This window comes from Microcaecilia unicolor, chromosome 1 (assembly GCF_901765095.1).
Source record: "Microcaecilia unicolor chromosome 1, aMicUni1.1, whole genome shotgun sequence".
In the NCBI taxonomy this organism is placed as follows: domain Eukaryota; kingdom Metazoa; phylum Chordata; class Amphibia; order Gymnophiona; family Siphonopidae; genus Microcaecilia; species Microcaecilia unicolor.
In genome coordinates, this window is record NC_044031.1 from 772,417,112 (window position 1) to 772,444,271 (window position 27,160).

The 27,160-nt window shown below is 52.5% G+C and overlaps 1 protein-coding gene across 1 annotated transcript in view; it reads left to right on the forward strand.

Moving 5' to 3' along the window:
• Nucleotides 1-27,160, forward strand: part of ARNT2 (aryl hydrocarbon receptor nuclear translocator 2) — a 434,272-nt gene that overhangs the window by 126,074 nt on the left and 281,038 nt on the right. Inside the window, 1 exon segment of the mRNA XM_030189838.1 lies at nt 2,359-2,424. Coding sequence (XP_030045698.1) covers nt 2,359-2,424 — 66 coding nt within the window.

A 27,160-nucleotide genomic window follows, 5' to 3' on the forward strand; every position in this document is an offset into this window, starting at 1 on the left:
GGGTGGATCCCGTCCGGCCCCATGGCTTTGTCCACCTTTAGCTTTCCAAGTTGTTGATACACACTCTCTTTCGTGAACGGTGCTCTATCCACTTCATTCTCAGGTGTACTTTTGCCAGTCCCTCTCGGTCCTTCCCCAGGATTTTCTTCAGTGAAAACAGAACAAAAGTATCTATTTAGCAAATTGGCTTTTTCCTCATCATTTCTACATAGCGTTTTGCTGTATCTTTTAGTCTCACAATCCCCTTTTTAGTCTTTCTCCTTTCACTAATATACCTGAAGAAGTTTTTGTCTCCCCTCCGTACATTTCTAGCCATTTATTCTTCCGCTTGCGCCTTCGCCAGACGTACCTCTCTCTTGGCTTCTTTCAGTTTCATCCGGTATTCCTTCCCGTGTTCCTCTACTAGAGTTTTTTTGTATTTCTGGAACGCTAACTCTTTAGCCTTTATTTTCTCAGCCACTTGCTTTGAAAACCATATCGGTTTCCTTTTTCTCTTGCTTTTATTTACTCTCCTTACATAAAGGTCTGTGGCCCTGTTTATTACGTCTTTCAGCTTGGACTTCTGTCCTTCCACATGTTGTGCGTTCTCGCAGCCCATCAGCTCCTTCCTCAGGTATTCCCCCATTTTGTTAAAGTCAGTTCGCTTGAAGTCCAGGACTTTGCGTTTATAGTGGCCGCTAACCACATGAGCCTTTATATCAAAACAAACCGTTTGATGGTCACTGCTTCCCAGGTGCGCAGCCACTCAGACATTTGACACACTATCTCCATTCGTGAGCACCAGATCCAGCGTCGCTCCCTCCCTTGTGGGTTCCGTCACCATTTGTCTGAGCAGAGCACTTTGGAAAGCATCCACAATCTCTCTACTTCTTTCCGATTTCGCAGAAGGAACCTTCCAATCTACATCCGGCAGATTAAAATCTCCCAACAACAGCACCTCTCTTTTCTTCCCCAACCTTTGAATATCAGCGATCAGATCTTTATCCAGTTCCTCCAATTGTGTCGGGGGGTCTGTAGACAACACCCACGTGGACCAAGGTTCTATCCTCTCTTGTTAAGGTGATCCATATCGCTTCTTCCTTTCCCCACTTCCCTGTCATTTCAGTTGCTGCGATATCATCTTTCACATACAGAGCTACTCCTCCACCTTTACGTCCCTCTCTATCCTTCCTAAAAAGATTATAGCCTGGTATGTTTACATTCCATTCATGGGAACCATTGAGCCATGTCTCTGTGACTGCAACTATGTCCAAGTCAGTCTCCAACATCAGGGCTTGAAGGTCGTGAATTTTATTGCTTAGACTGTGAGCATTTGTGGTCATTGCTTTCCAACTACATTTCCTAGTATGTGTTTTGGGTTTAGTGATTTGTGAGTGTCTTTTCTCTTTGGGTACCTTCTCCTCTTTTTGTTCCCTCTTCCTTGCTTTTTCTTTTTCTTCTGCTTCAATTTTAGTTTCAGGAACATCACAGTGCTGTAGTGGCGCAAAAGAATTTTGTAGTGGCAACACTTGTGTGGGCGGATGCTTCTGTGTCACATGACGAATTCTGCCTGAGCCTACTGTGAACCATCTGTTCCTTTGTGGTTTTATTCTCTGAGGCAGTGGTGAGAAGTTATGATTCTGCACAGTCCTATAAGTTGCTTTAATTGCATCTAATTCTTGCATTACTTTATAGAGCTCTTGTTTTAAAGTAGATAGCTGAAGACAGATAGGACAAGCTTTAAGTTTCCAGATGATTGGCCTTGAAACTAAAGCAGCACAATTATTGCAGAGAACATGGGGAAAGCCACTGCTTGCCCCGGGATTAGTAGCATGGGATGTTTCTACTAATTGGGTTTCTGCCAGGTACTTGTGACCTGGATTGACCACTGTTGGAAGCAGGATACTGGGCTAGATAGACCGTTGATCTGACCCAGTATGGCTGTTCTTATGTTCTTAATATCCAGCAGACTGAAAACAAACCATAGAAACTGTTTTTGCTTTTATGTGACATGTAATTAAGCTGTGGAATCTGAGGGAGTGATTAAGTTGAATAACATGATGGGGTTGAAAAGGGGTTTGGGCAAGCATCTGGAGAAAATGAGCTATGAGAAATAGATCTTCTTTACCAGGGCTGTTAATTACTTCTGACCCAGACTGGCCACTGTCAGAGATGGGCTTAATGTGCTCAGCATGGATTTTTAAATGTTCTGCATTACTGTAATAGACTGTAACATAGAGGTTCCCAAGTGAATAAAAGACTATTCCTGTGCATTTCACATTACTGATTGTATACAGCACCTTGGGTTTTTCTTGTAAAAAGATAAAGAATGGATCTATATCCATATGGCAGATGTTTTAGCGTCTTATTTGTTTTTAGATGTGGGAATGCCCCTTTGGATCATTTGCCGCTGAGCAGAATTACCACCATGCGCAAGAGATACCGGTGAGTTTGTTATTTTATAAAGCATGTTTTTCATATTTATTTATTTATTGCATTTGTATCCCACATTATCCCACCTATTTGCAGGCTCAATGTGGCTTACATAATTTTGATAACATTGTCATTACAGGATAACAGATACATATAGTATTGTGAAGAGATTAAGTTAGGGAAGAAAGAAGAAGGAAGGGATAGTAGGTGGGTTTTCTTAACTGAGTGGGTTGTAAGGTGGATTAGTGTGGCTATCGGTTCTCATTGTATGCCTTGTTGAAGAAATATGTCTTCAGAGCTTTTTGAAAGATAGTTGTTTCGTCGATTCTTCTCAGGTCTGTAGGCAATGCATTCCATAATTGCGTGCTTATGTACAAGAAGGTAGTGGCATGCATCTGCTTGTATTTTAGTCCTTTACAACTGGGGAAGTGTAGGTTGAGAAATTTGCGGGATGATCTTGTGGCGTTTCTTGGAGGTAGGTCCACGAAGTTTAGCATGTAGATTGGGGCGTCTGCGTGAATGATTTTGTGTACAATCGTGCAGATCTTGAACGTAATGCATTCCCTAAGTGGGAGCCAGTGGAGCTTCTCTCTTAAGGGTTTTGCACTTTCATATTTAGTTTTTCCAAATATGAGTCTGGCGGCAGTATTCTGGGCAGTTTGTAGTTTTTTTATATGGGAAAAGGGCTCTAATAAACTGTGTAAGAGATACACATATGTCAAAACTAGGTGTACAGTGGTGGCATAAATTCTACCCCAGCAGAAGAGGGCAAGCCTACCTCACTGGCTCAGCTTTCACAGCAGTGAGAGTGTGTTTTGCTTTCACCACTGTGCTCTCTTCGTGGCCACCACCACCACCACCCTAGGTTTAAATGTAGAACAGGTACCTCTTTTGTGTTTAAAGCTCCAGTGGTGAAGCTTGAAGGAGAGCATGACAGTGAGAGGAAAGTGACATGCTCTCGCCACTGTATGAGATGGATAGAGTCGATGACATTTTTGGAGGGGGGGGGGGGGGCTCCAGATAGCTCAAGGTGCCACAACCCCTTAAACTACACTGGGCCCAGGAACTCCACCCTGTCCAGTGGAGGCAGATCATGGCAAACATCACTTACTTTAAAATCACTTTGCTATTCTGCCTCCATCCACTTCTCCCTATTAAAAGCATTCTTTCCTGGCAACCAGAAAATTACGTTACCGGGTTGAAGTGTTGCAATAACAGCCACATCATTTCACAGCCTGGTAGTGGGATATTGTTGTTTGGCAGCTGGGAAAGAATACATTTTTTCACAGAGAGGTGGAGGGAGACAGTGCAGCAAACTTCATTTGAATTAAGTTATGTATTCCGGCTGCCACCATTTTCCTTTAACTTTTGATGGGAGGGAAAGATAGTAGAGAAGTGGTAGAGAATGTTATTCCCTCTTCTCATTTCCACTGTTATGGGATTTGTATGGAAACATTCCTAGCAGGGGTGTAGCCAGACCTCGCGGTGGGGAGGGGGCCAGAGGCCGAGGTGGGGGCGCATTTTGGTCTGCTGCCCTGCCACCGACCTCCAAACCTTGCTGCCCTGCCTCTCCCCACCCACTGTCGCAGCAAATACCTTGGCTGGCGGAGGTCCACAACCCCCGCTAGCTGTAGCCTTGTCCTGGCGCCGCCGTCGCGTTGCTTGCCCTGCTCTCTCTTCCCCTCATGTCCTGCATGCTCCTTTTAGTGAAATTGAGCATTCTGAGTTTCACTGAAAGGAGCGTGCTGGATGTGAGAGGAAGACACAGCAGGACAGACATTGCGGCGACGCCGGAGACGTGGCTTCAATTGGCAGGGGTTGGGGAACCCTGCCAGCAAAACCAGGGGCTCAGAGGAAATGTGGAGGGGCCCAGGTCCCACGTAGCTACGTCACTGATTCCCAGGGTCATGTTTGGGTGTAGCTGGGAAAAATGTACTTGCAGAGCAACACATACAGATTTACACCTCCCTTCCAGCAAGGTGTGAATTGTGTGTGGGCATTTGCACGCCATGAGGCCTAGTTTGTGTTTTGCTTTTCTTTCCTGTTATCAATAGAAATCAAACAAAATAAAACATGGAAAAGAAAATAAGATGATACCTTTTTTATTGGACATAACTTAATACATTTCTTGATTAGCTTTCGAAGGTTGCCCTTCTTCGTCAGATCGGAAATAAGCAAATGTGGTAGCAGATAGTATATATAAGAGAAACATCAAAGCATTACTTTGACAGTCTGACAGAGTGGGAGGGTGGGGGTATGCATGGGGACATCAAAGCATATCATTGATATTCTAACAGGATGGGTGTGGATAGGTGAGGAGTGGGGTGATCAACAGAGACATACAGCTTTATGGTTTATAATGGGCTAGGAACCCCAGATCCTTGTTGATCACCCCACCCCTCACCTATCCACACCCATCCTGTTAGAATATCAATGATATGCTTTGATGTCCCCTTGCATACCTCTGACCCACCCCCATCCTCCCACCCTGTCAGACTGTCATAGTAATGCTTGAATGTTTTCACTTATATACACTGTCAGCTAGCACATTTGCTTATTTCCGATCTGACAAAGAAGGGCAACCTTCGAAAGCTAATCAAGAAATGTATTAAGTTATGTCCAATAAAAAAGGTATCATCTTATTTTCTTTTCCATGTTTTATTTTGTTTGATTTCTATTGATAACCTTAAGAGTGGACTAACACGGCTACCACACTCCTCTACTTTCATGTTATAAAATTACCCCCCAATTGCTTACATTAGACTTGTCTGTGATTTCTTAAACTGAGTGGTGATGAAAATATTTCTAGATCTCTCCTGAGGAAGAAGACAAGCAGGATGGATTATAAATAAGATTTGAGGTGAATTATGAATAAGATGTAGAGAAAGCAATAAGCATTGAAAGAGAAAGAAGGATGAATCTTTAGGATACTGTATGGAAGGTGAACTAACTATGAAGCAGAGAGAAAAAGAGAAGAAACAAATATGAAGGTACATTTATCTAATCTTGCCCACTGTGACCCTGAGCAAGTCACTTAACCCTCCACTGCCCTAGCTACAAAAAACTTAGATGAGCCCACTGGGAACAGAGAAAGTACCTGAATATGATATGTAAACTACTGTGCTCATACCACAGAAAGGCAGCATATCAAATGATCAAATGACCAAATGCCAGCATATTCTATATTAGAACAGTGAGGTTAATGTGCAGCCCCTCATTACCTCTCTACCCTCATTTCCCCTTACGTTCCCGCATGTAACCTCCGCTCACAGGACAAATCCCTCCTCTCAGTACCCTTCTCCACCACCGCCACCTCCAGGCTCCGCTCATTCTGCCTCGCCTTACCCTATGCTTGGAATAAACTTCCTGAGCATTTACGCCAAGCCCCCTCCCTACCCATCTTCAAATCTTTGCTCAAAGCCCACCTCTTCAATGTTGCTTTCGGCACCTAACCTTTATACCGTTCAGGAAATCTAGACTGCCCCAATTTGACTGACTGTACATTTGTCCTTTAGATTGTAAGCTCCTTTCTCCGAGGACAAGCAGGCTGCTTGTTCTCACGACTAGGTGACGTCCACGGCAGCCCCCACCAACCGGAACAAAACTTCGCGGGCGGTCCCGCACGCAGAGCACGCCCACCGCGCATGCGCGGCCGTCTTCCCGCCCGTGCGTGACCGTTCCCGCTCAGTCTTTTCTTTTCCGCGCCTGGAGAGAGACGTGTTCGTCTCTCTCTCTGTCAGCCCCGGAAACCGGATCGCGTTGTTCGCGAATCTTCTCGTTGTTTTCAGTGCCGCGTTTCTCTTTAGTTTTCTTTAAAAAAAAAAAAAAAAAAGAAAGCGCTGAACTTGTTTTTCCCTCGTCTTTTAGCGGGGGCGTCGCGTTGCGGCCTTGTGGCCGCGCGGTCGATTTCTTTTCGAGGTGTGATTTTACCGCCACCATCGACGACTTTGATTTCGCCGACGCGATTTTTCCGTCTATGTCCTCGAAGGTCCCGAGTGGATTTAAGAAGTGTGGTCGGTGCGGCCGGCCTATCTCGTAGACCGACACTCACGCTTGGTGCCTCCAGTGCCTCGGGCCGGAGCACGATACCAAGTCGTGTACTTTGTGTCTCGGTCTCCGGAAACGGACTCAAGTAGCGAGGCAAGTTCTTCGGGACTGTCTTTTTGGAACTTGCGCCGGCCCCTCGACGTCGACTTTGGCGGCATCGGTATCGACGGCCGGTTCTTCGGTACCGGTATCGATGTCCACGAAATCGGCACCGATGGCATCGACCCCAGGAGCACAGGTCCCGTCGGCCCACCGGTCCTCCGGTGACGGCAGGGGTGAGAGGCCGCGTGGGCAATCGGCCCCGGTCACTCCTTCTACCCAGGGCCCTCGGGACCGAACCCTGTCGGACCCGGTCCCTCGAGGCCGAGGGGGATCGACCTCCTCCTCCTCCATCCCACCCAGCGCCGATGACGGGCACCGCAAGAAAACGAAGAAGCACCGTCATCGGTCGCCATCGATGCATCCGGCTCCCGGCGCCGGAGAGGAGTCGACGCCGAGAAAGCGTCAGCGTCGAGAGGAGAGGTCCCCCTCTGTAGTAGGGTACCGCCGCGTCAGGGTCCCAGCACTTCGGTGCAGTCTCCTGGACCCGAGCAGCTTCCGGCACCGACGCCTCTACCGGTCCCCCCGTCTTTCCCGACAGAGGGCCTGGACGAGTGCCTCCGAGCCATCCTTCCGGGGATCCTGGAAGGGCTGATGCTCCAGGCTGTGCACCCCCGGCGCCGTTGACTGTGGCGCCGGCAAGCTCTAGCCCGGTGCCGAGGCCTTCGACGCCGACGCCGCTTGCCGCGCCGGTCTCGACCGCCACGCAGGTGGAGTCCCCGTCGACGTCGATGGAGGGAGCTTCATCCCCGCCGGCGCGGGAGTCCACCGCTTGACGACACCACCGAGGCCTCGGTGCCTAGACGTCGAGCCGGGCCCGGTTGAGGACTCAGCTGCACGAGCTTATGTCCGATACTGAGGAAGAGGCCTCGTGGGGGGAGGAGGAGGACCCCAGATATTTCTCCTCAGAGGAGTCTGTGGGCCTTCCCTCCGACCCCATGCCTTCACCAGAGAGAAAGCTCTCGCCTCCTGAGAGCCTCTCCTTTGCCTCCTTCGTTGTGCAGCGCTGCGTATGCCTTGTAGCGCTATAGAAATGCTAAATAGTAGTAGTAGTAGACATGTCTATATGCATTCCCTTCCCCGTGGTCTCTGTGGATGAGCCGAGGGCTGAGATGCTCGAGTTCCTCGATTATCCATCACCACCTAGAGAGTCCTCCACGTTACCGTTGCACAATGTCCTCAAAGAGACACTGCTTCGGAATTGGTTGAGACCATTATCTAATCCCACCATCCCCAAGAAAGCAGAGTCCAAATACAGAATCCACTCAGACCCAGAGTTAATGCGGCCCCAATTGCCTCATGACTCGGCGATCGTGGACTCTGCTCTCAAGAGGGCACGGAGTTTGAGGGAAACCGCCTCGGCGCCCACGGGGCGGGAATCTCGCACTCTGGACTCGTTTGGGAGGAAGGCCTACCAATCTTCAATGCTCGTGACCCGCATCCAGTCCTACCAGCTCTACACGAGCATCCACATGCGGAATAATGTGAAGCAACTGGCGGACCTGGTTGACAAGCTCCCGCCGGAGCAGTCCAGGCCTTTTCAGGAGGTGGTCAGGCAGCTGAAGGCGTGCAGAAAGTTCCTGTCCAGGGGTATATATGACACCTGTGACGTGGCATCTCGTGCTGCGGCCCAAGTACATAAGTACATAAGTAATGCCATACTGGGAAAAGACCAAGGGTCCATCGAGCCCAGCATCCTGTCCACAACAGCGGCCAATCCAGGCCAAGGGCACCTGGCAAGCTTCCCAAACGTACAAACATTCTATACATGTTATTCCTGGAATTTTGGATTTTTCCAAGTCCGTTTAGTAGCGGTTTATGGACTTGTCCTTTAGGAAACCGTCCAACCCCTTTTTAAACTCTGCTAAGCTAACCGCCTTCACCACTTTCTCCGGCAACGAATTCCAGAGTTTAATTACACGTTGGGTGAAGAAAAATTTTCTCCGATTTGTTTTAAATTTACTACACTGTAGTTTCATCGCATGCCCCCTAGTCCTAGTATTTTTGGAAAGCGTGAACAGAAGCTTCACATCCACCTGTTCCACTCCACTCATTATTTTATATACCTCTATCATGTCTCCCCTCAGCCGTCTCTTCTCCAAGCTGTATAGCCCTAGCCTCCTTAGTCTTTCTTCATAGGGAAGTCGTCCCAGCCCCGCTATCATTTTAGTCGCCCTTCGCTGCACCTTTTCCAATTCTACTATATCTTTCTTGAGATGCGGCGACCAGAATTGAACACAATACTCAAGGTGCGGTCGCACCATGGAGCGATACAACGGCATTATAACATCCTCACACCTGTTTTCCATACCTTTCCTAATAATACCCAACATTCTATTCGCTTTCTTAGCCGCAGCAGCACACTGAGCAGAAGGTTTCAGTGTGTTATCGACGACGGCACCCAGATCCCTTTCTTGGTCCGTAACTCCTAACGTGGAACCTTGCATGACGTAGCTATAATTCGGGTTCTTTTTTCCCACATGCATCACCTTGCACTTGCTCACATTAAACATCATCTGCCATTTAGCCGCCCAGTCTCCCAGTCTCGTAAGGTCCTCTTGTAATTTTTCACAATCCTGTCGTGATTTAACGACTTTGAATAACTTTGTGTCCTCAGCAAATTTAATTACCTCGCTAGTTACTCCCATCTCTAAATCATTTATAAATATATTAAAAAGCAGCGGTCCTAGCACGGACCCCTGAGGAACCCCACTAACTACCCTTCTCCATTGTGAATACTGCCCATTTAAGGTATAGTGATGCGCAGGCTCTCATGGCTGCGTGCCTCTGACCTGGACAACCGCACCCAGCAGAGACTGGCTGACGTCCCTTGCCGGGGGGATAATATTTTTGGTGAGAAGGTCGAGCAGCTGGTGGACCAACTGCATCAGCGGGAAACCGCCCTCGACAAGCTCTCCCACCGGGCGCCTTCAGCATCCACCTCAGCAGGTGGACGTTTTTCCCGGGCCCGGCAGGCTGCGCCCTATACTTTTACCAAGCGTAGGTACACCCAGCCGGCCCGAAGGCCTCGTCAGGCACAGGGACAGTCCCAGCGCGCTCGTTCTCGTCAACAGCGTGCGCCTAAGCAGCCCCCTGCGCCTCCACAGCAAAAGCCGGGGATGGGCTTTTGACTGGATCCATGGGAACATAGCCGCCCTCAAAGTGTCCGTACCGGACGATCTGCCGGTCGGAGGGAGGTTGAAATTTTTTCAACAAAGGTGGCCTCTCATAACCTCCGACCAGTGGGTTCTCCAAATAGTGCGGTGCGGATACGCCCTGAATTTGGCCTCCCTGCCACCAAATTGTCCTCCGGGAGCTCAATCCTTCAGCTCTCACCACAAGCAGGTACTTGCAGAGGAACTCTCCGCCCTTCTCAGCGCCAATCCGGTCGAGCCCGTACCACCCGGGCAGGAAGGGCAGGGATTCTATTCCAGGTACTTCCTTGTGGAAAAGAAAACAGGGGGGATGCGTCCCATCCTAGACCTGAGAGGCCTGAACAAATTCCTGGTCAAAGAAAAGTTCAGGATGCTTTCCTTGGGCACCCTTCTGCCAATGATTCAGAAAAACGATTGGCTATGTTCCCTGGATTTAAAGGACGCATACACTCACATCCCGATACTGCCAGCTCACAGACAGTATCTCAGATTCCGCCTGGGCGCACGGCACTTTCAGTATTGTGTGCTGCCCTTTGGGCTCGCCTCTGCCCCACGGGTGTTTACAAAGTGCCTCGTGGTGGAAGCGGCGTATCTACGCAAGCTGGGAGTGCACGTGTTCCCATATCTCGACGATTGGCTGGTCAAGAACACCTCGGAGGCGGGAGCTCTCCGGTCCATGCAGTGCACTATTCAACTCCTGGAGCTGCTGGGGTTTGTGATAAATTACCCAAAGTCCCATCTCCAGCCAGCCCAGTCTCTGAAATTCATAGGAGCTCTGCTGAATACCCAGACGGCCCAGGCCTTCCTTCCCGAAGCGAGGGCCGACAACCTCCTGTCCCTGGCTTCACAGGCCAGAGCGTCTCAGCAGATCACAGCTCGGCAGATGTTGAGACTTCTGGGTCATATGGCCTCCACAGTTCATGTGACTCCCATGGCTCGTCTTCACATGAGATCTGCTCAATGGACCCTAGCTTTCCAGTGGTTTCAAGCCACCGGGAATCTAGAAGATGTCATCCGCCTCTCCACCAGTTGCCGCACTTCACTGCACTGGTGGACCATTCGGACCAATTTGACCCTGGGACGTCCATTCCAAATTCCTCAGCCCACGAAAGTGCTGACGACGGATGCATCTCGCCTGGGGTGGGGAGCTCATGTTGATGGGCTTCACACCCAGGGACTGTGGTCCCTCCAGGAAAAGGATCTTCAGATCAACCTCCTGGAGCTCCGAGCGATCTGGAACGCACTGAAGGCTTTCAGAGATCGGCTGTCCTGTCAAATTATCCAAATTCGGACAGACAACCAGGTTGCAATGTATTACATCAACAAGCAGGGGGGCACCGGATCTTGCCCCCTGTGTCAGGAAGCCGTCGGGATGTGGCGTTGGGCTTGCCAGTTCGGCATGCTCCTCCAAGCCACATACCTGGCAGGCGTAAACAACAGTCTGGCCGACAGACTGAGCAGAGTCATGCAACCGCACGAGTGGTCGCTCCATTCCAGAGTGGTACGCAAGATCTTCCAAGAGTGGGGCACCCCCTCGGTGGACTTTTTCGCCTCTCAGACCAACCACAAGCTGCCTCTGTTCTGTTCCAGACTTCAGACACACGGCAGGCTAGCGTCGGATGCCTTTCTCCTTCATTGGGGGACCGGCCTCCTGTATGCTTATCCTCCCATACCTTTGGTGGGGAAGACCTTACTGAAGCTCAAGCAAGACCGCGGCACCATGATTCTGATCGTGCCCTTTTGGCCCCGTCAGATCTGGTTCCCTCTTCTTCTGGAGTTGTCCTCCGAAGAACCGTGGAGATTGGAGTGTTTTCCGACTCTCATTTCACAGAACGACGGAGCGTTGCTGCACCCCAACCTTCAGTCCCTGGCTCTCATGGCCTGGATGTTGAGGGCGTAGACTTCACTGCGTTGGGTCTATCTGAGGGTGTCTCCCGTGTCTTGCTTGCCTCTAGGAAGGATTCCACTAAAAAGAGTTACTTTTTCAAGTGGAGGAGGTTTGTCGTTTGGTGTGAGAGCAAGGCCCTAGAACCTCGTTCTTGCCCTGCACAGAACCTGCTTGAATACCTTCTGCACTTATCAGAGTCTGGTCTCAAGACCAACTCAGTAAGGAATCACCTTAGTGCGATCAGTGCTTACCATTATCGTGTGGAAGGTAAGCCATCTCTGGAGAGCCTTTAGTCGTTCGATTCATGAGAGGCTTGCTTTTGTCAAAGCCCCCTATCAAGCCTCCTGCAGTGTCATGGGATCTCAACGTCGTCCTCACCCAGCTGATGAAACCTCCTTTGAGCCACTGAATACCTGCCATCTGAAGTATTTGACCTGGAAGGTCATTTTCTTGGTGGCAGTTACTTCAGCTCGTAGGGTCAGTGAGCTTCAAGCCCTGGTAGTTCATGCTCCGTATACCAAATTTCATCACAACAGAGTAGTGCTCCGCACTCACCCAAAGGTCCTGCCGAAGGTGGTGTCGGAGTTCCATCTTAACCAGTCAATTGTCTTGCCAACATTCTTTCCCAGACCGCATACCCGCCCTGCTGAACGTCAGTTGCACACATTGGACTGCAAGAGAGCATTGGCCTTCTACTTGGAGCGGACACAGCCCCACAGACAGTCCGCCCAATTGTTTGTTTCTTTCGACCCTAACAGGATAGGGGTCGCTGTCGGGAAACGCACCATCTCCAATTGGCTAGCAGATTGCATTTCCTTCACTTATGCCCAGGCTGGGCTGACTCTGGAGGGCCATGTCACGGCTCACAGTGTCAGAGCCATGGCAGCGTCGGTGGCTCACTTGAAGTTAGCCACTATTGAAGAGATTTGCAAGGCTGCGACGTGGTCATCTGTCCACACATTCACATCACATTACTGCCTCCAGCAGGATACCCGACGCGACAGTCAGTTCGGGCAGTCGGTGCTGCAGAATCTGTTTGGGGTGTAAATCCAACTCCACCCTCCAGGACCCGAATTTATTCTGGTCAGGCTGCACTCTCAGTTAGTTGTTCTTCGTAGGTCAATTTTCTGTTGTTCCCTCGCCGTTGCGAGGTTAAATTGACCTGGGTTCTTGTTTTGAGTGAGCCTGAGAACTAGGGATACCCCAGTCGTGAGAACAAGCAGCCTGCTTGTCCTCGGAGAAAGTGAATGATACATACCTGTAGCAGGTGTTCTCTGAGGACAGCAGGCTGATTGTTCTCACCTTCCCTCCCTCCTCCCCTTTGGAGTTGCGTTTCATCATTTTTGCTTGTCATTCAACTGAGCGGGAACGGTCACGCATGGGCGGGAAGATGGCCGCGCGTGCGCGGTGGGCGTGCCCTGCGTGCGGGACCGCCCGCGAAGTTTTGTTCCGGTTGGTGGGGGCTGCCGTGGACGTCACCCAGTCGTGAGAACAATCAGCCTGCTGTCCTCGGAGAACACCTGCTACAGGTATGTATCATTCACTTTGAGCAGGGACTGTCCTTCTATGTTAAATTGTACAGCGCTGCGTAACCCTAGTAGCGCTTTAGAAATGTCAAGTAGTAGTAGTAAATAGGCAAATTGAATTATTGTAATAACATTATATGATACAGGATCATTACAATGGCAGAGAACCACTAGTGATTGATTAAAAAAAAAATAGGCAGTAGAATGTTTATAGAAATGTGATCCAGTATCAGCACAATACAATGGAACATCTTGATGGGCAAAGGAAGACACACATGCATTTGTGTTTTAGATAACTCTGTTCCTTAAATAAATGACGTAATAATGTAAAAACAGTGCCCCCCCCCCCCCCCGGGTGCAGCGCGCCACCCTGCTAGATGACACCTCCCCCCCTCTGGCGAAATGACCCCCCCCCCCCCCGGGGGCACGCCGCTGGGGGGGGGGGGGGGTGCCGTGGCGCGCACCTGCTCCTCTGAGTTCGCTAAACTTCATTCGTTCGCTGCAGCTCCCTCTGCCCCGGAACAGGAAGTAACCTGTTCCGGGGCAGAGGTGTCACGTCTGTGGTCGTGACCACCCTCAGACTTACCCTATTTCTTGGAATCAGTGTCTGTGCTGGTTTCTGTCTACTTCTGAGTTGGCTCTGTTTCTGTCTCTGGGTGCTGGCCACTTCTAGCATGGCGCTGATTGCCTCAGTATACTGCACCTGTGTGGGTTTAACCTCTCTGTGCTTCAGTATACTGTTCCTGAGTTAGCTCTATCTCTGTCTCTGTGGGCTGGCTGCTCTAATGGCTTCACTACTCTACACTTGTGTGTATTGGGCCTCTCTGTACTTCAGTGGGCTGTTCCTGAGGTAGCTCTGTCTCAGGCTGGGTGGGCTGGCTGCTTCCAGCCTGACACTAATTACCTCACTAGACTACACCTGTGTGGGTTAGGTCTCTCTAGGCTTCTGTATGCTCCATGCCTGTGGCCTGAAGGGGTGACCTCATCTGTCAGGGCCTTCTTAAGGAACTGGTGTTCTAGTCTTTAGTGCCTTTGCATTGCCTATGCCTCCGCAGTGCCTTAGGTCCCGAGGTTAGTGTGCTGTTTGCACAGTTAGCTTTCCTTGTCTTTTCTTGTGGGCTTCCAGCTCTTCTGCTTTGCTAGTTACTATCACCTGTGGGCCTTGCCTTCTGGCTTAGGGTATTATTGCTCGTAGGCTTTCTGCCTAGTCTACTACTTACCTGTGGGCTTTTTGCTTTCCTGCTCAGGGTATTTGCTCTGTGGGCTTTCAGCCCTTCTGTGTCTATTGTTCTGTGGGCTTCCAGCCCTTCTATGCCCATTGCTCTGAGGGCCTCCAGTCTATCTGTGTATATCACTCTTATATGTGGGCTTCCAGGCCTTCTGGGTGTATTACTGCGGTCTGGGGGTTTCCAGCCCTTCTGTGGGCTTCCAGCCTTTCTGGGTGTATCTCTCTGACCTGTAGGCTTTCTGCCTTTCTGTGTATATTATTCTTGGTGGGCTTCTAGTCTTTCTATTCTCCCTGTTCAGTGGCTCTGCTCCCTGTCCGAGGTTGGTTAGCAGCTAATGCTGCAGCCATTTCTCTCTATCTGTTAGCTACTGTAGCTCCAGTCTAACCCTTCCTCTGGCAAGCGTATCTGTCATTCCCATTCCCTTGAGTTTAGCTTGTATGTAGCTCCTGTGTCCTCTTTCCTGCCAAGCTAGGCTTCCATGGACACCCTGCCTGCCTAGTGTTTGGGTAAACCCGGATCCAGTCTAGCTGTGCCAGTTTCCCGAATCCTGTGGGAGAAGCCTGTATTGAGTATCCTGTATCCTGCTTCTCAAGCCTGAACCCTGCTGTAGGACGTTGTTCCTGGATTCCTTGTTGCTTTCCTCTTCAGCTCCAGCCAGTCACTCCAGTCCTGTCTACTTCAGCCCGTCTTAGGGTTGCCTGTCTCCTGTTGGGTGGTTTTGCCTGCTGCTGCCACCTCCGTGACAGCGGCCCAAGGGCTCACATTTCCCCGAGAGACCTGACAGAATGCAAAGGCCATGAGTCCGACAATATCATCCATCCAGCTGGGCTTCCTGCCCATAACTTTGGTTCCAATGGACAATCCAGGGTCCAGCCCCAGTGCAGTTACTGATAATGGTTTGGATTCCAGCTCCAACCCAATTTTTTCTCTGAACCCTTTTTTGACGCTCCATGATTACCGAGAAAAACTTTTGTCTGACCCAGCCCTGAAGGATACTCTTGAAGCGGCAGCCGAGAAAAAGCGGCGGTGGTGGCGTATGGTCCGCCATAGCCCAGTGTCTGATATCGATCCTTCTACTATGCTTTCTGAATACCGCTACAGACTTCTGGAGGAGCCAGCTCTACGGGATACTCCTGAAGCTGAGACCGAAAGAAGACGCCGGGGAATTCCTCCGCTCAGGCCTCCTCAGCAGAGCAGCCTGCGGTACCATAGCGGGTTAGTTCCTATTCGGGATTCCAGTCCACCGGCGCTGAGTCCAGTCCGAGGAGGGTTTCAAGCAGAGCCTTCGAATCCTGTTTGAGTGAAGCCTCCAGCTAAGCCTCTGAGTTCAGCCCGAGGGACGGTCCTACCCAGGTGTCTTGTCTTTTTGTTGGTGAGCCCTTAGAGTACAGCCGTGCAACCCCGAATCTTCACCCGCGGCGGCCGCCGTTCACTAAGGGTTGAGCCCTCAGCTGCAGGCGGCCAGCAGGACTGCTGGAACCGCGGGGTTGACAGTTGGCCTGGCTGGTAGTCAGCAAACTCAGTCTATGGGTAAAGGCTAGCAAGGCGGCTAGCAGTCTGTGGGAACCTCAGCACAGTCTGTGGATAGCAGCTAGCAAGGGCGGCTAGCAGTCTGTGGGAACCTCAGCACAGTCTCTGGATAGCAGCTAGCAAGGGCGGCTAGCAGTCTGTGGGAACCTCAGCACAGTCTCTGGATAGCAGCTAGCAAGGGCGGCTAGCAGTCTGTGGGAACCTCAGCACAGTCTCTGGATAGCAAATTGTAACAAATGTATTTCTATTATTCATATCCTATTGTAAGCCACACTGAGCCCGCAAAAAGGTGGGAAAATGTGGGATACAAATGCAATAAATAAATAAAGCTAGCAAGGGCGGCTAGCAGTCTGTGGGAACCTCAGCACAGTCTCTGGATAGCAGCTAGCAGGGGCGGCTAGCAGTCTGTGGGAACCTCAGCACAGTCTCTGGATAGCAGCTAGCAGGGGCGGCTAGCAGTCTGTGGGAACCTCAGCACAGTCTCTGGATAGCAGCTAGCAAGGGCGGCTAGCAGTCTGTGGGAACCTCAGCGCAGTCTCTGTATAGCAGCTAGCAAGGGCGGCTAGCAGTCTGTGGTAGTCGACTTCACTGGACCTGCATCAGAACAGAACCGGAAGCAAAGAGGTCTTGGGTTCCCGGGTTTAAATCCGGCGCCAACCCGCCCCTGTGAAGAAGACCCACCAATCCAGCCCGAGGAATCGGCAGAGCTCCGGGATTGGCTCCGCCCGAACTTCGGGCGGAGTCATTCCCCGAGTCCGCCAATCCCGGGCGAGGTGGGAGGAGCTCCGGCACCCCTCCGCTCTGACGCCCCAGCGACGTTGGCTCCAGCGCCGCCATCTTGGCTGGCGCGAACCTCCTTCTGACCTCCCCTCTTCCCGAGGCCGGCGTTCGTCCTAGCGGGCCGCCGGTCTCGACCGGACCCGCGGCAGCGCCGGCTCCTCCAGGGACCCTCTCCTGCCGTCCTCGATTGCTGGGGAGGCCGCTGGCTCCCGCTGCCCACGGCGTGAGCGCAGCTAGGGGCAAGGAACGTGACAGTATCCTCCCCGGATGCCCCCTCTCCCCCAGGGCTGGGTTTGCAGGGAAACCGGGCGTGGAAGGCCCTAACCAGATCAGGAGCATGTACGTTTGCCGCGGGTTCCCAGGAATTGTCCTCGGGGCCAAAATGCTTCCAGGATAACAAATAGTATAATCTTCCCCGCCGCCTCTTCGAGTCTAGAACGTCCTCTACTTCATACTCCGGATCAGGCTCCGCTTCCAGCTCCTCGGTCTCCTGACGTTGTGGATGCCATCGGGAACCCCGAAAACTCTTCAACAAGGAGATATGGAAAGCATTATGCACCCGTAGGGTACTCGGTAACCGCAACCGGTACGTCACTACTCCAATCCGCGATTGGATTGCAAACGGTCCAATGTACCGGGGTCCCAGCCTCAGTGAGGGTACTCGGAGTCTTAGATATTTTGTGCTTAGCCATACCTTCTGCCCCGGCTGGAATGTTGGAGCGGGTCGCCGGCGACGATCCGCGAAGACTTTGTATTTGGCAGCCGTCCTTTGCAACTGTTCACGTGCCATCTCCCAGACCCTTTGCAGGTCCGTTAGAGTTTGTGTAACCATGGGTGTAGGAGATTCAGAAGGAAATGGTACTGGAAGCTGGGGATGTCGTCCATATACCAGGAAGAAAGGAGAGTCTCCCGAGGCCGAGTGGTCACTGTGGTTATAGGCAAACTCGGCCCAGGGAAGCAAGGAGGCCCAGTTATCTTGACGCTTATTGATGAAAGCCCGCAAAAATCCCTTCAAAGTCTGGTTAATCCGCTCGACCATCCCATTGGTTTGGGGATGGCAGGCCGAAGAAAAGTGGGTCTCAACCCCCAAGGCCGTACACAAGGCTCTCCAGAAGCGTGAGGTGAATTGGGGTCCCCGATCACTGATGATCCGAGTGGGCAGCCCATGAAGCCGGAAAATGTGTTGAATGAAGTGTTGGGCTAACGAGGCCGCCGATGGAAGCCCTGGCAATGGAACGAAATGGGCCATCCTGGAGAAACGGTCAACCACGACCCAAATCACTGTGTGTCCCCGGGATTTGGGAAGGTCGGTGATGAAATCCATTGACAACTCCCTCCAGGGAGCTGTCAGCACAGACAGCGGTTGCAAGTCCCCCACTGGGCGCCCAATTACTGGTTTGGTCCGGGCGCAGACAGGGCAGATTGTGACGAATTGGAGAATATCTCGTCTCATTTGAGGCCACCGATACTGTCTAGCAATTAAACGGAGGGTCTTTTGGTATCAGAAATGACCGGCCCATAGGGATGAATGTCCCCATTGCATTACTCTCCTCCGGTCGGCGGGCGGAACCACTTCTTTCAGCGGAGCTACCCCCCTGCGGCCGCACTGAGACAGGCCGGGTCCAACATGGGGTGAATTTCCTCCGTCTCCTCCGGGACCTCAAATGCTCGGGAGAGGGAGTCCGCAGGGGTATTCTGGGCCGCCGCCCGAAATACCAGTTGAAAGTGAAACCTGGCAAAAAATAATGACCAACGGGCCTGGCGAGGATTCAGCCGTTGGGCCTCTTGAAGATACAGAAGATTTTTGTGGTCAGTGATCACCGTGAACCGGTGCTCGGCTCCCTCCAGCAGATGCCTCCACTCTTGCAAGGCCAATTTCAATGCCAAGAGTTCTCTATCCCCTACCGTATAGTTGCGTTCCGCTGGGGAGAATTTCCGAGAGAAGAAAAAGCACGGTTGGCGCCGCCCTTTGGGGTTAACTTGAGAGAGGACCGCCCCGGCCCCCAAAGCGGACGCGTCCACCTCCACAATAAATGGTTTCTCAGGGTCCGGGGCCATCAAGATGGAGGCCGAGTCGAAAGCCTCCTTTACCTGACGGAATGCTGCTTGCGCTTCTGGTGGCCAGTCCCGGACATTCGCGTGTTTCTTCGTGAGCGCCGTCAATGGCGCTGTCAATTGCGAATACCGAGGAATAAACTGTCGGTAGTAGTTCGCAAATCCCAAAAATTGTTGTAGCGCCTTCAATCCCAGCGGCTGAGGCCACTCCCGGATGGCGCGGAGTTTGTCAGGATCCATCCGCAACCCCCCGGGTAACAGAATGTGTCCCAAAAAAGGCAAAGACCGCTGATGAAAGGCGCACTTACTGAGTTTGGCAAATAAACGGTATTGCCGTAGACGCTGCAGCACGGCACGAACATGGCTCGCATGCTCGGCGGGATCCCTGGAGAAAATCAAGATGTCATCCAGGTACACAATCACTGTGGAATTCAACAGATCCTCGAGTACGAAATTGATGAACCGCTGGAACACTGCAGGGGCGTTGCATAAGCCAAACGGCATTACTCGATACTCAAAATGTCCCTCGTGAGTATTAAAGGCAGTTTTCCATTCGTCCCCCTGCCGGATCCGGACCAAGTTGTAAGCCCCCCGCAAGTCCAATTTGGTAAAGATCTGGGCTCCCTGTAGCTTGTCAAAGAGTTCTGGAATGAGTGGTAGGGGAAATCGATCCTTCACCGTGATGGCATTTAACCCTCTATAATCAATACAGGGCCTCAGGGAGCCATCCTTTTTGGTCACAAAAAAGAAGCCGGCCCCGGCAGGGGACGTAGAGTGGCGGATGAATCCTTTCTGAAGATTCTCCAGGATGTACCCTTGCATCACCTTGGATTCTTCTCTGGACAATGTGTACAACCGGCCCCTGGGTGGCATCGAATCCGCCGTCAACCTAATGGCACAATCGAAAGACCGATGAGGCGGTAGGACCTCCGCCTCCACCGGGCTGAATACATCTGCAAAGTCCCGATAGTCCAGCGGTAGGGCGGCCAGACCCGCCGGTGCCATCTCGGGTGCCACCGCTAAGGCGGGACAGCTGACGTTCCGGCCCTTCACACAGGTTTCCAGACAGGCCTTACCCCAAGAACGGATCCTCCCCATGGTCCGATCAATAACGGGACAATGGTGCCGTAACCATGGCACGCCCAGGACCACCGGATGGATGGTCCGTGATAATACCAGAAATTGCACCTCCTCCCGATGATCCTCCCCCACCTGAAGTTCCAAAAAAGGGGTGATCTCTGCTACCGGCTGCGGTAAAGTAGTTCCCTGAATGGTTGTTATCTGCAGCGCCGGTCGCCGGGGAAGCGTAGGCCAACCCATCTGTAGTAAAAGTTCTTGGCAAATAAAGTTGCCCCCTGACCCGGAGTCCACCAGGGCCCGGGTCCGGATCATGGTCTCATGCCAACGTAGAGTTACGGGCAGTGTTACCAGGGAATCCGGCAGGGGAGCGGAGTGCCCCAAGACCCCTCCCCTCAAGGCGTCTTGGGGGAAGCGTTTCCCGCCCGTAAGGGACAAGAACGGACAAAATGCCCGGCCTCACCACAATATAGGCACAGTCCATCCCACAAGCGCTTCTTCCTGTCTGCCGGAGCCAAGCGTTGACGGCCGATCATCATCGGCTCCTCCCCATTTTCCTTGCCTTGATTTTCTCTCCTCACATGCTATTCTTGACCCATTACAATCTGGTTTTCGCCCTCTCCACTCAACTGAAACTGCGCTTACTAAAGTCTCCAATGACCTATTACTGGCTAAATCCAGAGGTCAATATTCCATCCTCATTCTTCTTGATCTTTCCGCTGCTTTTGACACTGTCGATCACAGCATACTTCTCGATACCCTGTCCTCACTTGGATTCCAGGGCTCTGTCCTTTCCTGGCTCTCTTCCTACCTCTCCCTCCGCACCTTTAGTGTTCACTCTGGTGGATCCTCTTCTACTTCTATCCCTCTGCCTGTCGGCGTACCTCAGGGTTCTGTTCTTGGTCCCCTCCTCTTTTCTATCTACACTTCTTCCCTTGGTTCATTAATCTCATCCCATGGCTTTTCCTACCATCTCTATGCTGATGACTCCCAAATCTACCTTTCTACCCCTGATATCTCACCTTGCATCCAAACCAAAGTTTCAGCGTGCTTGTCTGACATTGCTGCCTGGATGTCTCAACGCCACCTGAAATTAAATATGACCAAAACCGAGCTTCTCATTTTCCCCCCCAAACCCACCTCCCCGCTCCCCCCGTTTTCTATTTCTGTTGATGGCTCTCTCATTCTCCCTGTCTCCTCAGCTCGAAACCTTGGGGTCATCTTTGACTCTTCTCTCTCCTTCTCTGCTCATATCCAGCAGATTGCCAAGACCTGTCGTTTCTTTCTTTACAACATCCGTAAAATCCGCCCCTTTCTTTCCGAGCACTCTACCAAAACCCTCATCCACACCTTTGTCACCTCTCGTTTAGACTACTGCAATCTGCTTCTTGCTGGCCTCCCACTTAGTCACCTCTCCAGTCGGTTCAAAACTCTGCTGCTCGTCTCGTCTTCCGCCAGGGTCGCTTTACTCATACTACCCCTCTCCTCAAGACCCTTCACTGGCTCCCTATCCGTTTTCGCATCCTGTTCAAACTTCTTCTACTAACCTATAAATGTATTCACTCTGCTGCTCCCCAGTATCTCTCCACACTCGTCCTTCCCTACACCCCTTCCCGTGCACTCCGCTCCATGGATAAATCCTTCTTATCTGTTCCCTTCTCCACTACTGCCAACTCCAGACTTCGCGCCTTCTGTCTCGCTGCACCCTACGCCTGGAATAAACTTCCTGAGCCCCTACGTCTTGCCCCATCCTTGGCCACCTTTAAATCTAGACTGAAAGCCCACCTCTTTAACATTGCTTTTGACTCGTAACCACTTGTAACCACTCGCCTCCACCTACCCTCCTCTCTTCTTTCCCGTTCACATTAATTGATTTGATTTGCTTACTTTATTTATTTTTTGTCTATTAGATTGTAAGCTCTTTGAGCAGGGACTGTCTTTCTTCTATGTTTGTGCAGCGCTGCGTATGCCTTGTAGCGCTATAGAAATGCTAAATAGTAGTAGTAGTAGTAGGATTCCGGGTACCCCGGCGGGGGGACGGCCCCTTGCCTGTCCGGGACGCTCCCCGCGCCCACTTCTGCCGTTCTGCCCGGGCTCTAGCTCGCTCCTGGAACCAGGTATCCACCCGAATACAGAGCGAAATCAGGGCGTCCAATTGTCCCGGAACCTCCCGTCCTGCCAATTCATCCTTAATCCGCTCTTGCAGTCCTTCCAGAAAGATTGCCGCCAGGGCCTCCTGGTTCCAACGCAGCTCAGTGGCTAGGGTCTGAAAACGAATGGCATAATCCGCCACCGTCCCTTCGCCCTGCTGAATCTGCAGCATCTCCGAGGCCACGGAAGATGGCCTGCCAGGGAGATCGAACACCATGCGGAAACGGCGATGGAATTCGGCATAATCATCCAAGATGGGGTCCTGCTGCTCGTGTAGCGGGGACGCCCATGCCTGGGCCTTCCCCTCGCACAAGCCAAGTATATATCCCACCTTACTTTGGTCTGATGAAAATGCCTCCGGTTGCATCCGGAAGGCCAGATTGCACTGATTGAGGAAACCCCAGCAGCCTCCGGGCGTTCCATCATATCGTGCAGGCTCAGGGAACCGAGGTCCCGTGCGGAACCCTCCCGGACGGGGAGCCGCTGCGGTCCCCTGGACCGCAGCGGCCTGGTTCTGTACCTGAAGCGTCGAAAGCTGAGAGAACACGTTCTGAAGCGTCCCTGACAGGGCGTTCAGCTGCTCCTGCTGCTGCTGCTGAAGTACCTTCGCCAGGTCCCGTAGATCAGGCTGCGTAGGCGAGCTCATGGCTTCCGGTTCCTGTCTTGTCTTTTTGTTGGTGAGCCCTTAGGTCCCCTAAGGCCTCGAAAGACCTTAGAGGACAGCCGTGCAACCCGAATCTTCACCCGCGGCGGCCGCCGTTCACCAAGGGTTGAGCCCTCAGCTGCAGGCGGCCAGCAGGACTGCTGGAACCACGGGGTTGACGGTTGGCCTGGCTGGTAGTCAGCAAACTCAGTCTATGGGTAACGGCTAGCAAGGCGGCTAGCAGTCTGTGGGAACCTCAGCACGGTTTCTGGATAGCAGCTAGCAAGGGCGGCTAGCAGTCTGTGGGAACCTCAGCACAGTCTCTGGATAGCAGCTAGCAAGGGCGGCTAGCAGTCTGTGGGAACCTCAGCACAGTCGCTGGATAGCAGCTAGCAAGGGCGGCTAGCAGTCTGTGGGAACCTCAGCACAGTCTCTGGATAGCAGCTAGCAGGGGCGGCTAGCAGTCTGTGGGAACCTCAGCACAGTCTCTGGATAGCAGCTAGCAAGGGCGGCTAGCAGTCTGTGGGAACCTCAGCACAGTCTCTGGATAGCAGCTAGCAAGGGCGGCTAGCAGTCTGTGGGAACCTCAGCACAGTCTCTGGATAGCAGCTAGCAGGGGCGGCTAGCAGTCTGTGGGAACCTCAGCACAGTCTCTGGATAGCAGCTAGCAAGGGCGGCTAGCAGTCTGTGGGAACCTCAGCACAGTCTCTGGATAGCAGCTAGCAAGGGCGGCTAGCAGTCTGTGGGAACCTCAGCACAGTCTCTGGATAGCAGCTAGCAAGGGCGGCTAGCAGTCTGTGGGAACCTCAGCACAGTCTCTGGATAGCAGCTAGCAAGGGCGGCTAGCAGTCTGTGGGAACCTCAGCACAGTCTCTGGATAGCAGCTAGCAGGGGCGGCTAGCAGTCTGTGGGAACCTCAGCACAGTCTCTGGATAGCAGCTAGCAAGGGCGGCTAGCAGTCTGTGGGAACCTCAGCACAGTCTCTGGATAGCAGCTAGCAAGGGCGGCTAGCAGTCTGTGGGAACCTCAGCACAGTCTCTGGATAGCAGCTAGCAGGGGCGGCTAGCAGTCTGTGGGAACCTCAGCGCAGTTTCTGTATAGCAGCTAGCAAGGGCGGCTAGCAGTCTGTGGTAGTCGACTTCACTGGACCTGCATCAGAACAGAACCGGAAGCAAAGAGGTCTTGGGTTCCCGGGTTTAAATCCGGCGCCAACCCGCCCCTGTGAGGAAGACCCACCAATCCAGCCCGAGGAATCGGCAGAGCTCCGGGATTGGCTCCGCCCGAACTTCGGGCGGAGTCATTCCCCGAGTCCGCCAATCCCGGGCGAGGTGGGAGGAGCTCCGGCACCCCTCCGCTCTGACGCCCCAGCGACGTCGGCTCCAGCGCCGCCATCTTGGCTGGCGTGAACCTCCTTCTGACCTCCCCTCTTCCCGAGGCCCACGGCGTGAGTGCAGGTAGGGGCACGGAACGTGACACCAGGTCCCTGAGGTCCGGCCGAGTGAGACGGCGTACCAAGCCTCTGATTCCAGTCCAAGAAGTGCCGACACCTAGGCCCCTGAGTCCAGTCCAGGGGGTGCTTCATACTGAGCCTCCGATTCCAGTGCAAGTGGCACGTCCAGTGAAGCCACTGAATCCAGTCCAAGGGTTGCTTCAAGCTGAACCTCTGACTCCTGTCCGAGTGGTACGCCTAGCTGAGCCCCTGCAGAGTTCCAGTCCCAGGCAAGATGTGGAGTGTGCCTTGAGATTCAGTTCCAGGCTACAGGTTGATCCCAGTCTGGAGTCCGGCCCCAGTTCAGCTCCCGTTCAGCCTCCTAGTTCTACTCAAGATGTTGAGTCCAGTCCGGGTCCCGGTGCAGTTCCTGATTCCGGTTCAGATCCCAGCTCCAACCCAATTTTTGCTCTTGATGCCTTTATGACGCTCCAGGAGTACCGTGCAGAACTTTTGTTTGACCCTGCTTTGAAGAACTAATTCTCCTGAAGCTGCAGCAGAGAGAAGGCGTGTCAGGGAGCTTGGGTCTCAGACAAACCCAGTCTCTGCTATGGATCTTGCAACACACTCTTCGAGTATCGCCGCAAACTTCTCTCAGATCCAGTCCTGCGGACTTCTGAAGCCAACGCTGAAAGAAGGCGGCTTCGGGATCTCCAGCTCTGGCGTTATCAGCAGGATTTGTGGAGCAGTCCAAGTGCCAGTTCTGGCCCGGAGCTTGGTTCCCCGCCAAGTTCCAACTGCCGTCAAGCTCTGCGTCCTGTCAAAGTGACGCTCCCGGCCAAATCTCCGGTTCCAGTTTGAGTGGCGCTTCGAACCGAGCCTCCGATTCCAGGTCAGGTAGCGCTCCCAGTCAAGCCTCTGAGTCCAGTCCGAGGGCGCTGCTAATTGAGCCTCCGATTCCTGTTCGAGTGGCGCTGCTGACCAAGCCTCCGATTCCAGTTCAGGTAGCGCCTCCAGTCAAGCCTCTGAGTCCAGCACGAGGGCCGTCTTTAAGGGAGCCTCCGATTCCTGCTCAACTGGCGCTTCTGGCCGCGCCTCTGGTTCCAGTTCAAGTGGCACGTCCAGTCGAGCCTATGAGTCCAGTCCGAGGGACGCTTCTAACTGAGCCTCCACGTCCTGTTCGAGTGGAGCTTTGGGCCTAGCCTCTGGTTCTAGTCCAAGTGACCTGTCCGGTCAAGCAGCTGAGTCCAGTTCGAGTGGCGCTTCAGACCGAGCCTCTGATCCCTGTCCTAGGGGTACTTTCTGCCAAGCCTCAGTTAAAAGTCAGTCCCGGCCAGAGGGACGCGTCTAGCCAAGAGCCAGAGTCTGCTCTGAGTTCCAGTCAAGCTTCTGAGCCTGTCCTGAGTTCCAGCCAAGATGTTCCTGAGTCTGCACTGAGTTCCAGCCAAGTGTCTGAGCCTGCCCTGAGTTCCAGCCGAGATGCAGAGTCCGAGCTAAGTTCCAGCTCCAGCCAAGCTGCTGAGTCCAAGCCGAGTTCCAGTTCCAGTCAAGCTGCTGAGTTCAAGCCGAGTTCCAGTTCCATCCAAGCTGTTGAGTCCAAGCCGAGTTCCAGGCTCAGCCAAGCTGTTCCCGAGTCCGCTCCTAGTGCCAGTTCCAGGCAAGCGGCTGAGTTCGCTCCGAGTGCCAGGGTCGGCCAAGAGGGTGACTCCAGTCCGGGTCCTAGCCCCAGTTCTAGTCCAGACTCCAGTCCGGGATACAGCCCCGGTTTGATTCCTGACTCTGTTCCGGCTTTGGGTTCCAGTTCCGGTCAAGCTTTTGATGCCAGTCGGGCTCCTGAATCCAGTTCCAGCTACAGTCAAGCCTCTGATGCCTATCCAGGTTCCATTTTTGAGTCAGCTCTGGTTCTGAGTTCCAGCCCCAGTGAAGGTTCTGATTCCAGTCTGGATCCCAATCCTGATCCAGCTGCTGATTTCGACTGGGGTGTTGGTCCTAGCTCTGCTCCTGCTACTAGGGTGATATGCCATGGGGTCCAGGAAGTGATGGATCCCCTCAATAAAGAACTCCTGTTGAATATGACTCTTCTTGCTGCATCACAGACCCTGAGCCGGCATAGTGGTTGTCCAAAAAGGCTTCCTGGTTACAAGAGCCACTCCTCTTTTCAAGTTCCAGATGTGCTTGCTACTGCCAGTCCAGTGATTCGTGTTGGTGTGTTGAAGCCCATCAGGAGGTTTCACCACACTTACCCTTGGACACCTGAATCCCCTGTGGAGACCGGGAGGGGGGTCTTGAGGGGTAGGTACTGTCACGTCTATGGTCGTGACCACCCTCAGACTTACCCTATTTCTGGGAATCAGTGTCTGTGCTGGTTTCTGTCTACTTCTGAGTTGGCTCTGTTTCTGTCTCTGGATGCTGGCCACTTCCAGCATGGCGCTGATTGCCTCAGTATACTGCACCTGTGTGGGTTTAACCTCTCTGTGCTTCAGTATACTGTTCCTGAGTTAGCTCTATCTCTGTCTCTGTGGGCTGGCTGCTCTAATGGCTTTACACTTGTGTGTATTGGGCCTCTCTGTACTTCAGTGGGCTGTTCCTGAGGTAGCTCTGTCTCAGGCTGGGTGGGCTGGCTGCTTCCAGCCTGACACTAATTACCTCACTAGACTACACCTGTGTGGGTTAGGTCTCTCTAGGCTTCTGTATGCTCCATGCCTGTGGCCTGAAGGGGTGACCTCATCTGTCAGGGCCTTCTTAAGGAACTGGTGTTCTAGTCTTTAGTGCCTTTGCATTGCCTATGCCTCCGCAGTGCCTTAGGTCCCGAGGTTAGTGTGCTGTTTGCACAGTTAGCTTTCCTTGTCTTTTCTTGTGGGCTTCCAGCTCTTCTGCTTTGCTAGTTACTATCACCTGTGGGCCTTGCCTTCTGGCTCAGGGTATTATTGCTCGTAGACTTTCTGCCTAGTCTACTACTTACCTGTGGGCTTCTTGCTTTCCTGCTCAGGGTATTTGCTCTGTGGGCTTTCAGCCCTTCTGTGCCCATTGCTCTGAGGGCCTCCAGTCTATCTGTGTATATCACTTTTATCTGTGGGCTTCTAGGCCTTCTGGGTGTATTACTGCGGCCTGGGGGTTTCCAGCCCTTCTGTGGGCTTCT